We start from the raw sequence: 14,200 nt of genomic DNA, 5'->3' as shown, positions 1-14,200 counted from the left end.
TATTTCCCTTTCACCTCCACTGAACCGAGTAAAATGGTAACTTGGACACCTGTATCCAAGAGAGCCACAAAAGCTTCAGTCCCTCTTTTTCCTGAAGTTCCTCAACATATCTGAATGGGTGTATACAACTTCAGTCTCTCTTGGGGAAAGATAGACATTGTTCCTACACTGAATTGTCTTTCTCCTCAAAGTGGCTAATGTCAGGATGGAGAAGGAGAAAGAGATTAGTAGATGTGGAGAGAGAGATAGAATCTTAGCACCAGAAAACAAGATGCCTTTACTTTTAGTTTTGGGCAGCAAGACATCTGCTATAGGCTCAACCAAACAAACTAATAATGTTTTAGTCCACCCAGTATTCTATATTAAGCAGTAACATTATTGACACAGTTTAATTAAGCCATGGAATAATTGGACTCAGCAGTTGCAGCCATATTGCTTTCCTGCTATAGACACAAATATTGCACCTTTTAGCTACATGAGACTTGAGAGACATGTTTGTTAATCATGAGTATCTACTCCCTCATTATGAAGATAACATCTGTTTTTTTTTTACTCACTCAGTTTCAACCTAAAGCCTAGAAAAGTTTTCCAAGGTGATGAGGCTGACTGCAAGGATTTATCTAAAATTCTTAGAGTCGATTTCTCATTCAATAGTGATTCATCTTCTTCAGCATTATAAAACCAATGTAAGCCACCTAATGCGTCATTGGTGGTGTTCCATAGAAGATTGTCTATCTCAGAGAAATTTCTCCAAGAGAATCATATCCCCCTTATAGCAGCCTAAATCCACTGTAAAAGTTCTTTGAGCTTTTACCATTATCTCCAAAAGGATCTAATGTGGTCACACTTCAGGATGGGCTGAGACTGGAGATGGCCCAACTGTTCCTATTTTTTGTAGAAAAAAGCACCTCACTTTTTTATACACCATCAAAACTGGCCTGAGTTATAAAAATTTAACTAGTTCTACTCAGAGTAATAGTGCATTTCCCATATTTTAAGCTCAGTGTGTGTGCACATCTCTATAACTATCATCGTAGTTATGTAACCTCTGCCCACCTGGATGAAACTGTATTAATTATTACACTGTGGGAAACTTGAGACTGACTGCCTGTTTGGAGAAGAGTCCCCATTGCTTAGATCAAGGCACTTAGCTCAGCTGTCCTTAAATCTGTTTTCAATGAATTATGTCCCCAACTCCTACTAATTAACTGACAATAGAGTGGAGAATCTTATATTACCCCATTAACCATACTCTTCGATCAACAGGATTCCTACTGGTCTCAATGAACTTCCCTTGAATTCCATTAGCCTATAAGGGTCTCCTCTTCCTTCTTCCAAAGAAGTCATGTCTGTCAACACTACATCTTTGTTACCTGGGATAAAGATGAGAATGTATGAGTGTGTGTGGCAATGGGAACAGATTGATGGATAGTTGATCCAGAGTAGTCACAGCAGAGTACAGAATTGTGACTACTTAGCTCATCCAACCAATTCTCAATCTCTCTCTCTCTCCGTTTTTTTTTTTTTTTTTGGCTGAAAATTCTTTAAGCTTCCTATAGAAGAAAATCAGCCACTTGTTTCTTATTTGAATATTAGGTCTGGCAATATTTTATTTTTTACATACTGATTTCCAAGGCAATACAGCAAAAGAAAACCACCACTAGGCAAGCAGAGAAGTTGACAAATGCTCTGTTATACCGGTGGTCACTCTAGTTAGTCTGAGCCTTTGTGTTTCATGTCTTTGATTTTATGCATGACCTTTAAAACCTGAACTCAGTGTATTCATGCTAAAACCTTACGTTAAATGCTAGCTAATGCATATCTATTATCAAAGCTACTACTTTCTTTACCATGAAATTACTTCCTCCATGGTCTTAGTGATGTCTCATATCACATTCAAGGTATCTACTGATTTAGGATATATATTTTTAGGTTGAAGGGTCATTTGTTACATAATCCAATCCATTACAGATAGATACATGGTCCCCATTATTTTCAAAATGGTTCTGCATTTGCCTGGAGAAGGACTCTTGGTAAGATACGGTAATTGGAAGCTGAACAGATCTTTCTTTCTCTACTTCCAATATGAAAACAAAAATGTAGCTGCTATTTATGATAACCGACTATCAGGTTTTCAGAGTATTCCATCACAAATTAATTTCTTTCAATTTAAGATCCTCTCTAGAGATGTTCATCAAAGTAAGAAATAGGAAGTTTTCAAACATAAGAAAACTTGCAGGAAAATAAATTCCCTCAATTCAGAGAAAAGTATTTTATCTGAACCTAGATATAGCTCATGATAGAGACCAGGATAAAGACTTGAATCACTTAAATGTCAGTTTTTCCACTGAAGAATAGTGGAAAACTATCGTTTATGAAGGGTTATAAAATAATGTTTCAGAGGAAACAAATGTTTTAGCCAACTCAGAGTTTTCATTTGTCCTGAGTGCTGTTCTATCTGGCAGGATAAAAGTTTGTTAGGGCCACACTTCCAAAGATCATTGCTTGATTTTAGTGAGACTGTTGAGTTGTTGACAAGTCCTAGCATTGCTATTTTGTTCTCGTGTTCTATTAAACAATAGCCAAAAAAAAAAAAAAAAAAAAAAAAAAAAAAAAAAAAAAAAAAAACTAGAAAAGTTCTATACTCCCAAATGACATTTCTGGTTGTAAAGTCTATCCCCAGGGTTCCTGTGTGTCTAGAGAGTCGGGAGTACAGAGAGGCCAGGAGAGGTACTTGTGATATGCACAAAATAACTGAACAAGCATTCTCTGTGATCTGAAAGGTGAACTGAATTCTTCCCCTGGCTATAAAGTGTGCTAAGTGGGAAATTCCAAGACTTTGGTGACAATCAATATAATAGACCCATGCCTCACTTTTTCTCAGTTTATAGTAAATCTTTGCTTTCACTGTAAAAAAAGCTCTCAAAATACCAAAGGCAATGATAGGTTCTAATGTATAAAACTAAGGGCCAAAAGTGCTAAAAATATACATCTTCATCTAAATAAATAGATTTTAAGCTACAGAAGATATTACCTAAATCGAGATAGACTGTTAGTTTCTATTCGATTTTCCTCAACAGCCATTTTCCATCATATACATTGGTCTGCATGCAAGTTTTTAATCTAACAAGAGAAATGCCTGAGATAAAGTAAGAGAAAATAAAAGGCAAGAACTTAAAAGAGGAAAAAATTACTAAGGCTTTTCATTTATTATTTGAATAAATATTTACAAAAGTAGTATATTGGGCAGTTTTAGCAATACAAACACAAATAAGGCTATTATTTCTTCAATACAATCATTACTTTGAAGTAAAAATAAGATGTAAATTGAATAAAATATAAGATATGAAATAATATAATATGGGATATGTAAAGTAGAAAAAAGTTTAAAGGGAAAAAAAATTACTTCCACTGAGGCAAAAATAAAGGCTTCCTTGTAGTGGTTATATTTGACCTGAGCTATAAAAAAATCAAATAAAAATGTATTAAACACTTAAACACAAGGCCAGTAGCTATAAAACTACCCCAAAAATACATAGAGAAAATCTTCTTGACATTGGTCTTAGCAATGAGTATTTTTGGCATGACACCAAAAATATGAGCAACTAAAGCAAAAATAGACAAGTTGTATTTCATAAAACTAAAAAGCTTCATACAGGCCGGGCACGGTGGCTCACACCTATAATCCCAGTACTTTGGGAGGCTGAGGTGGGTGGATCACGAGGTCAAGAGATCAAGACCATCCTAGTCAACATGGTGAAACCCCGTCTCTACTAAAAATACAAAAATTAACTGGGCATGCTGGCATGCACCTGTAGTCCCAGTTACTTGGGAGGCTGAGGCAGGAAAATTGCTTGAACCCAGGAGGCAGAGGTTGCAGTGAGCCAAGATAGCGCCATTGCACTCTGGCCTGGGTAACAAGAGTGAAACTCCATCTGAAAAAAAAAAAAAAAAAAAGCTCCACACAGCAAAGGAAACAATAGAAGAGAGAATTTAGAACAGGAAAAAATATTTGCAAACCATTCAATCATCTGATAAGTGGTTAATATTTAAAATATATAGAAGCTCATACAACTCAATAACAAAAAACAGCCCAATTTCAAAGTGGGCAAGTAACCTTAATAGGTATCTTTTCAAAGAAGACATAGAAATGATAAAAATGACCAAGAGATATATGAAAGGCTGCTTAACATTAGTAATTATCAGAGAAACAAAAATCAAAATCACAATGTGGTCTCATCTCATACCTGTTGGAATGACTATTATTAAAACACACACACACAAGCACACACATGAACAAAGATAATCTGGTGGAGATGTTGAGAAAACGGAATGCTTATATGCTGTCGGTAGGATTGTGAACTCATATAGTCATTATGAAAAACATAATAAGGCCTCCTTAAAAATTAAAAATAGAACGACCATATGACCTATCAATCCCACTTTTGGGGATATATCCAAAGTAAATGAAATCAGTAATTTGAAAAGATAATTGTACTCCATATACATTGTAGCATTATTAACAATAACCAAGGTATGGAAACAAGGCATGTGTCCACCAATAATGAAATTGTAGAAATTATTCAATGTTACAAAAGAAGGAAATTTTGCCATTTGTGACAACATGGATGAACCCAGAAGACATTATGCTAAGCGAAATAAGCCAGATACAAAAAGACAAATATTGTATGATTTCACTTACATGCGGTATCTAAAAAAAATCAATCCCATAAAAGCAGACACTAGAAACATGATTGCCAGGAGGTGGGGGGTGGTGAACATGGGGAGATGTTGGTCAAAGTGTACAAAGTTTCAGTTATGCAGGATAAATAAAATACAAGGCATGGATATACTATATATTAGTATAGCTAATGTACCCTGTAATATGCTCTCAGCAAAATTTGAACTTCTCTAAGAGAGTAGATTTTTTTTTTTGAGGTGGATTTTTGCTCTGTCACCCAGGCTGGAGTGCAATGGCAGGCTCTCGGCTCACTGCAACTTCCACCTCCTGGGGTCAAGTGATTCTCCTGCCTCAGCCCCCCAAGTAGCTGGGATTACAGGCATGGGTGGGTGGATCACCTAAGGTCAGGAGTTCGAAACCAGCCTGTCCAAAATGGTGAAACTCCATATCTACTAAAAACACGAGAGTAGATCTTAATGTTTTCACTGAAAAAGAAGAAAGAAAATAAAAGAAAGAGTAGACCTTAATATTTTCACCAAAAGAGAAAGAAAAAAAGAAAGAAAGCTAAAGAGAGAGAAAGAGCAAAAGAAAGAAGGAAAGAGAGCAGATCTTAATGTTTCTATTGAAAAAGAACAAAGAAAGATAGAAGAAAAATAGAAAGCAAGAGAGAAAGAAAAAAGAAAAAGAAGAAAGAAAAGAAAGAAAGAGAAAGAAAAGGAAGAAAGTAAGGAAGACTACATGAGGTGATGGCAATGTTAATTCACTTAATTGTGGTAATTATTTCACAATGTATATATAAACATCAAAACATCACCTTGTATACTTTAAATATATATAATTTTAAGTTGCCAGTTTTATCTGAAAAAACCTGGGGGGAAATTAAAAATAAAAGTATTCCACATTTAAAAAATAATAATTAAATAGGCAAAGGGAGAAAAATTTAAAAGACCTTGTAAAGATGAAAGTAATACAAAGGTTTACCTATAAAAAGTGGAAGAAATCCTTCCAACTTCAGTGTCTTGAATACATGAATGAAAGGATGTCCTAATTAATACAAAGCAGTTTTTAACACCAGCTGTGGAAGGTTTTGGGTGTGAATGAAAGGGGAATAAGGGGTGCAAATATTGTTCAAATCATATATATATAGTTTCCACACTAAAGGATGTTATAATGCAGTAATTAATCATTCAATTGAAAGTAAGTTACTGCCCGGCAGCCTGATCATTTACCCAGAAATCTACATTGCTGATCAGGGAATTCAATATTTGAATTGATTATAATTCAATAATTTTACACATGGCATCCAACAGGAGGTGCTACAATCGGTCACTTTATTATGTTGTAGGCTGCAATGAACTGACTCTAGGTAATTGGTTGGCTTCTCTAAGCCAAGTTAAGGTGAATATTAACCAGAAATATTAAAAAGGGAAAGATAAGAACGTAAAGGCTGTGCAGTCCCCTTGACCTTCCTTCTGTTCTATGTTCTTTAATATTCCTCAGAAGTTGAGTTTCTCTAATGAGAATGGATAGATGATGAGAAAAGTATATAAAAGAGGTTATTGACTGAGTAAAGGTAAGTTTTTATTTGATAAAGCCGAAGTCATATTTTGTAATTGGTATCATGTTAGTCTGTACATATTTATTAAGGATAGACTAAATTTTCTCACAGGTATTGAGAATAATGATCACACATATTTAATCAAATAAGGACGTTGTGAGGATTAAATCACCGAATTCATGTAAAACAAGCAGAACAGTGTCTGGGATATGCTAAACAACTAGTAAATAGCAGATAATAAGAGTTCTATAATATAGTTAGGAAAAGATACATATAGAATTTTTTTTTTTTTTTTTTTTTTTTTTTTTTTTTTTTTTTTTTTTTTTAGATGGAGGCTTGCTCTGTCGCCCAGGCTGGAGTGTAGTGGCACAATCTCGGCTCACTGCAACCTCCGCCTCCTGGGTTCAAGTGATTCTTCCGCCTCAGCCTCCCGAGTAGCTGGGACCACAGGCGCGTACCACCATGCCCGGCTAATTTTTGTATTTTTAGTAGAGATGGGGTTTCACCATGGCCAGGATGGTCTCGATCTCTTGACCTCGTGATCCGCCCGCGTCGGCCTCCCAAAGTGCTGGGATTACAGGCGTGAGCCACTACACCCGGCCCCATATAGAATGTTTTGCTTGCAAAGTGTGTGTGTGTGTGTGTGTGTGTGTGTGTGTGTGTGTGTATGTGTGTGTGTGAGAGAGAGAGAGAGAGAGAAAGAGAGGAAAAAATCTCATGTTTGTGAGAAAGAATTAGTGATAATTATACAAATTTAAAAGTTGGAAAGATTTACATTGGCAGGAATGATCTGTAAAGTATTTACAAAGGAGGCCTGGCACGGTGGCTCACGCCTGTAATCTCAGCACTTTGGGAGGCCACGGTGGGCAGATCACGAGGCCAGGAGTTCGAGACCAGCCTGGCCAACATGGCAAAACCTCATCCTACAAAGAGTACAAAAATTAGCCAGGCATGGGTGGCTCTCAGCTACTCAGGAGGCTGAGGCAAGAGAATCGCTTGAACCTGGGAGGTGGAGGTTGCAATGAGCCAAGATCATGCCATTGCACTCCAGCCTGGGTGACAAGAGCAAGACTCTGACTCTAAATAAATAAAAAGTATTTAGAAAGGAGCTAATTTGCTGAGGTCTGAATGTTAGATAAAGCTTTTAAATTATTTTAAATGAAAGGGAGGTGGCTAAGTGGGGATATAATATGGTGAAAAGATGGATATGGTGTAATTGGAAATCTTAACAGGCAACCCAAAGAAGTAGGAGCGAACCTTTACTGGGAAGTAGAGAAGGGCCAGACAAGTGTTTGAACAATTCTCTGTAGGCAAAGGGAAGTCATCTGCTTTTCTGAGAAAGAAAGTCATGTGATGAAATTAATTTCATGAGTATTATTCCAAATGCATTATTCAGGCAAAATAGAAGACCATAAGGATAGAAGTCAATGGCGGCAGTAGGAAATTCAACAAAGGAGAGCAAAGAAGCCCAAACTTAAATAACTGCCATGATAACAGAAAGGAAAAATGGAGAGAAATATACAATTTTAGAAGATAAAGGGAGAAAAGCATTATAACAGGTTTTCCCACTTTCCAATCTATGCTGCAAATTAATCTCAGCACTCTCTTCTTGAAACACATTACTGGATCACCACACCTTTAGAACAATATAACTACTTCCCCCACTAATTTCAACATGTGAATATGAGTTTTCCTGTTAGAATCCATCACTGGGAAGCTCTGTATAGTCGTTTTCTCTACCTTTACATCTTTTGCCATAGCCTAAAGTCTCTTCCTCTTCTCCAAAGCCCCTTCCATCTTTCAAAATTAATATCAAATGTTAATTTTTTGGTAAGGTGAATGAACTATGTTTGGTCTTCTCTGTACATTACTTAGAGACCTTAGTAAACACTTACATGGGTTATGTACCTGTCTTCCCAAGCTTACAAGATAGGATATATCTGAGAACAGAAACCTATTTTATGTTGCTTCCATAATGTTTTGCTCATAATGATGCTCAATAAATACTTGCTGAATGGATGATTTAAAAATATCTTGTTTATTGGCACAACTTTATTATTGCAATATTCTTGAGACTTTTTGTCTCCAAGGCAGAGAAACTCAGAATTCTCCTTCTAGAGTAGGAGAGACAAAGAAGAAAAGCAACACAGTGAGCAAATCTGGGAAATCACACAGGATTCCCAGTTCTTCCGATTATCCCCCGACTCTTAAGTCAGAAGAGAAGCCTGAAGTCTGTAGTTTATAGGATCCTGCTAATGAGTTACCTGGTATTATGCCCAAATAAGCACTTCTCTGTTAGTGACACGGCCAGGATGAAATAATATTAGTTTAACCTATATTATATGAAGGACAACTTATGTTCGGGGCACTTTACTTTCTGAAGATCTGTTGATATTTTTGCAGTTTTACCTACAAACACACACACACACACACATACACACAGAAGAAACTCATGGTGGTGCTCTAAAGAAATTAAACCCAAGGTCATACTTTCCAGAATGGGTTAAGAGTCCCAAAGTGAGAAAATAGATTACTCTTGTTTAACATTTTACAGTTTAACTTCTAATGACATCTCAAATACTATTAATATTTCCATTGGCTCACAAAATAATACTGATAGTGACTGGGGAGTAGAAAAATTATGCAAATTACTCGGATTCATATGCTTATGGGTTATGAAATGATAGTATCAATGCATCTCTATGTAATGCCACATGGGATAGAGACAAAATCTGTTTGGGGAGTCGAGAAGCCTTTGTTCAAATGTTTTTCTTAATATCTGTTACTGTAACTTTCCAAAGTTCAAGTTTTCTCATATGAGTACTTGAAATAGTAAGAGCTACTGTATTGAATTGTGAGGACAAAGTGAATTGCACATGTGCACACCCATAGGGTAACGTTTTTCACAGAGTAGGCACTCCATGAATGCCAGTTTCCTTTTATTCCACATCCCTTCTCTTCATGGAAGACCATCCATGTTGAGAACATGTCGGATACACATCTATCCACACACAAGCGTATTGATGTACTAATGATACATGTGCTGAGCTCTTGTTTATATTAGAGAAGAACAGACATAAAGAGCATCAACATACAATTTGGTAAGCATTCAGCTAAACATGGCTGTACCTATTACTAACACCATTCAGCTGATGCATCCAGGATTTCACAAGAAGACTCTAGCAGCTGTATACACAGAGTATTAGGTGATGTTCAAAGTATACAAAGTATTTGGTTATACAGAGAATATTAGGTGATGGGGGCCTGGGGATGGGGGTTAGGGTCAGTGGGGGTTTCTCCAATACATCAGGTACAAAACATCTGATCTAAAATACTGAGATTAAATTCAACACATTAGTACCGGACCTCAGAGACTATACCATTTTATTTTTATACTTCTACCCCTGGTAGTAAAATAGGCCAGTGTCGCCTCATGGAGAAACCAACCTTCTATTTTAGAGATTTTACTCCTCCCAGAGAGAGAGGGAGACTTGATAAGCATGAGCATGCCACTCGAACACCAAAATAGAAGAAAGTGTTATGATTTAAATTGACTATTTAGCCAAAAGGAATTGGACTTAGAGCCAACAGATAATTTAAAATCCCATTAAAATAGCTACTGGAGCCACTGGGTATGTCAGTATGTGAAGAATGTAGAGGGACAGTTGAAACTAACTATAATCATACAATTTTAAAACAAATTTAACCAGAAATACATATTCTCAAATGGCCTTTAAAGTATTCAAACCTAGGAAAACTATACTTCATCCTGGTGCTATTCCCTATGTTAAGCAGTTTAGAAGTTCCTTTTTGGAAATTGACATCAAGACCAATATAGGAAGCAAAATAAATTCATGTCATAATCAATATATTTTTTTAACCAAGAACAATATTTTTTCAGTTGGAATATGAATTACCATGCAATACATAGGCTTGTAAAAATCATGAAAAATATCAAGTTGTCCAACTTTCTTTAAGGGGTCTATTTGCTTTTGTTCGCAGTAGGATACATAATTTTAACTAAGTCCAACTTCGTTATCTGTGTTCATGCATACCTTAAACATAAGCTAAGTTTTCAGCTGGACTCAGCTATTTATTAATTGAAGTGAGTAAAATAAGTAAAATGAGCACACATTTTTGAATAAAGATATTTTGGTAGAAAGTCAAGTCCAACTAGAGTTCTGAAATAAAGCAAATCACAACTTTGAAAAATAAATTATAATTAAGCAAAACATATTGAAACTGTCCATATTTCTGCCATATAGTTCACAAGGATTTTCAGTTTCTCTTACGTTTGCTTCCAAGTTACTTTCAGCAACTTCCAAGAAGAATAGAATTTCCCTTCAAAAAGATGTAAGTTGTCACTGTTTCAAAGAAGTTGCTACAACTTTCAAACACAATTCTAAGAGAGAAATCTTAAGAATGTTTGTGCCATGGTGGTTCTAATTAGAATAAGTACATGGCTTTTAAAACGTGTCTGTTTTGTTTGGATAATTTAAGAAGGATAGATACTAGTAAAATGCAGTCGCGTTGGTTTATGGATACATTTAATCAATGGATGGCATTGCAAGGAGCATTCCGGTTTTATGGGAGGTGGGAGCGTCACTTCCTTGGCTATAATAAAGAGTTCTGATGTAGCCTCGTACAACAAGAGGAAGAGTCTGTATTCAGAAGCACCATCTTCTGGGGATATATAAAGGGTCAAGTCAACGAAGGGCAGAACAAGCTTGAGACACTCGCTTCTTTCCGTCAACTGCAGCCAGCTCTCACAACCTCACTATGTCTTGCCAAAACTACTGCTCTGGAAACTCCAGCTCAGGATCTCTCAGAACCTCCTGCCATATTCCTCTCACCTCCATTGCCCTCTGCCCTACCAATGTGAGCTGTGGAGATGTCCTCTGCTTACCCACTAGCTGTCAAGACCATACCTGGCTCACAGACAACTGCCAAGAGACCTGCGGTGAACCAACCAGCTGCCAGCCAGCCCACTGTGAGACCGGCAACCTTGAAACCTCTTGCTGTTCTTCCACTGCTTACTACGTGCCCAGATCCTGCCAAGGAACCAGTTTTCTTCCTGCTGCTTCTTTCATCTCCAGCTCCTGCCTTCCAGTATCCTGTAGACCACAGAGCTACGTGTCCAGCAGCTGTCGTCCACTGAGGCCACCGATCAATAGTTGCCAGCCCATAGGAAGCTGTGTGCCTGGTGGCTATCGTCCCCAGTCCTCCTTTTCCAACAGCTGCCAGCCCCCAAGCCTCCTCACTTCTGGATGCCGACCCTCCGGTTGCTTGGCCTATGGTCCTCAAACCCTTCACGTTGTGTCCAGCAGCCTCAGACCTCTGGGGCCTTTGTTCAGCGGTTGCCAACCTCTGAGCCATGTGTTCAGCACTTGTCGTCCATCTTGCTCTTCACTGTGAAACTAGTACCTTCTTTGTTCCAGTGTATAATCACTCCGAGGACCCAAAACAAAAATTCAAACTCCGGGGACTTTTGCTTCTTCGCTAGTAGTAACTGATGTTTCTTACTTTTACTGTGTGTGATCTAATGCAACCTGCTTCTCTTACATGTTTTATCTTGTTTTCATCTTTCCTTGACATCAAAAAAATTGGCTTACAGTGCTATTCAGTGTTGCTCTGGTGTGGGAAGAATGTATTTGATTTACGCTATAATAAATGCAATTAAGTCCTAATTGAGAATCTTGTTCAGTGGTTTGTCTTTCATGACTTAATTTTAACACAGAAATGACCAACATCAATTGCTTGCAAGATGAGTGAATTGGACAAATGGTACTCAACCATATGTTTGTACCCGACAGTGGAGGGATTGTTTGATGGTTTATTCCTTAAGCTGCTTTTAGACTTCTGACCCTATGTACTTGAGAGACCCAAAAAGTCCTTGGTGAAAGTTGCTTTGAAAAGGAAAAATTAGGAATGATGCCCCTTATTTCTCTATTCCACTGAACACACTTTCACCAGAACGTTCTTTCTAATTGCAAAAATTTCTGCTTAAGCCTTTGCTGGCTTCCTATAGTCTATCTCCATAAGATAAAAATTCAGACGCCTTAGCAGGATACCTGGTTTCCCTCACTGTCTTTCTCCCTCCTCCCATTCTGGCTTCATCCTATTTTGATCACTACTGCAAATAATAAAACTAAGATCCTGCAAGCCTGACTTACACAAAGGTCCCCAAACATATGCTTTTTATAATCATCTACCCTTTTGCATGTGTCATAATTGAGAGCAGTATGTTCTCAGCTCTGCTTTGAAAACTCATACTTGCTTTTAAAAAACACAGTCTGAGTTCATTAATTAATCTTTGGATTTATTCAGAAAAAATGTACTGCTTGCATACTATGGGCCGGGAGCAAAAGATACTGAGGTGAACAAAACAGTCTTGAACTAATGCAGAATCTACCAGAAGTTATATGCTATGGGACATGTAACAATTAAAGATGCATTTTTCTCTCACTCAAGCTAAAATGTGTAGGGGTATATATTTCACAAATTAAAGTAAAATAAAGCTGTGACCAGGCGCAGTGGCTCACACCTGTCACCCCAGAACTTTGGGAGGCCAAGGCAGGGTCAGAAGATCGAGACCATCCTGGCCAACATGGTGAAACTCTGTCTCTACTAAAAACACAAAAATTAGCTAGGCATGGTGGCAGGTACCTGTAGTCCCAGCTACTCAGGAGGCTGAGGCAGGAGAATCACTTGAACCCAGGAGGTAGAGGTTGCAGTGAGCCAAAATTGCACCACTGCACTCCAGCCTGGCGATGGAGAGAGACTCCATCACAAAAAAAAAAAAAAGTTGTATAGGCATGAATATTTACCTTTTTGAGGAGCCGGAATAGCTAGAAAAGCTAGAAACTGTATCACTGCAAGAAAGACAGTGATTGCCAGGAGCTGACTCACACCACACCTCTGTTTCTCATTTCCATCTTGCTCGAGAGACTTCCTAACAATGAAGCAGAATGGCAGTTCCACTTACTATCATGATCATGCTGCTGTTTTTAAATTGATCCTGGTTCACTATTTTGCCTTATTTATTTGCTCTCCTGGATATTCTGAATTTGTGACATCTATATCCCTTATTTTTGAAGACTTTCCAGGGCCCTCTCTGTACTCCTCACCCTAATCACACGTTGGCTCAGGCTGCCTCTTATCTCAGCCATACGTCTATTGTTAATCTTGTTGAACTATTATTTATAGCATCATTTTAAATGAGGTTTTAGTTAATGTAGCATACATAACTGATTTTTGCATGTTCTTGAACTGTAAAACGAAATTATAAAGTATCTACCTGTTGGTCTCTGTCTTGTTTTACTAAATATGATGTTTCTGAGATTTTTTTCCATATTGTTATATGTCCAATTAGTCTTTTTATTTTTTGTGTGTATAATATTCAAGGTTAAAACACCAAAATTTATACATTATTTTGTTGGCGAGCCTTTGGGTTGTTTCTAGCTTGGATCTATTAGAATTAATGTACAGAATATTCTTGTATTCTTGTACTATATGTTAACACACTTCTGGAGATGTTTCTATTCTGCAATATGTTTAGGGTGGAATTAAGTTATGTGGGATGTGCTTGTTTAGCCTTGCTTTATACCATTACAAAGTTTTGCCGTGCAGTTATGCTAATACTGACTTCTACTATCAGAGTATGAGAATTCCAGCTGTTCTACACCCTCACCAACACTTGAAGTTGTCAGCCTATTTACATTTAGCATTTCTACTGAGAATGTAATTCTAAGGAATGTTTGTTTTATTTTTAATTTTCTTGATGGTCCATTAAATTGAGCACTTTTTAAAGAAAATGTTTCTTGTGTCTTGACTATTTAGATTTTTTTGTGTGTGAAGTAAAATTCAGGTTATTTGTCGCTATTTTCACTAGGTTTGTCTGTCTTTAGTATTGGAATAGTTCTTTACGTGGTTTAGATGCTAACTCTTTTATATATATATAT

General features: G+C 37.1%; 1 protein-coding gene across 1 annotated transcript; it reads left to right on the top strand.

The window, feature by feature from the left end:
- The first annotated feature begins 10,737 nt into the window (after window positions 1-10,737).
- On the top strand, window positions 10,738-11,933 carry LOC105713828 (keratin-associated protein 26-1). The gene has a single exon (XM_012447618.2). It carries the CDS (start codon window positions 11,019-11,021, stop codon window positions 11,652-11,654), a length of 636 nt encoding a protein of 211 aa, XP_012303041.2. The 5' UTR covers window positions 10,738-11,018; the 3' UTR covers window positions 11,655-11,933.
- Window positions 11,934-14,200: the final 2,267 nt, after the last annotated feature.

This window comes from Aotus nancymaae, unplaced genomic scaffold (genome assembly GCF_030222135.1).
Source record: "Aotus nancymaae isolate 86718 unplaced genomic scaffold, 86718_ANA_hifiasm-v0.15.2.pri h1tg000022l_1, whole genome shotgun sequence".
Taxonomy (NCBI): domain Eukaryota; kingdom Metazoa; phylum Chordata; class Mammalia; order Primates; family Aotidae; genus Aotus; species Aotus nancymaae.
This window is presented reverse-complemented; position numbering and strand designations above follow the sequence as displayed.

Bases quoted from the DNA above. Each gene is read 5' to 3' on its own strand.
- LOC105713828 (XM_012447618.2), top strand. From the start codon at position 11,019: ATGTCTTGCCAAAACTACTGCTCTGGAAACTCCAGCTCAGGATCTCTC.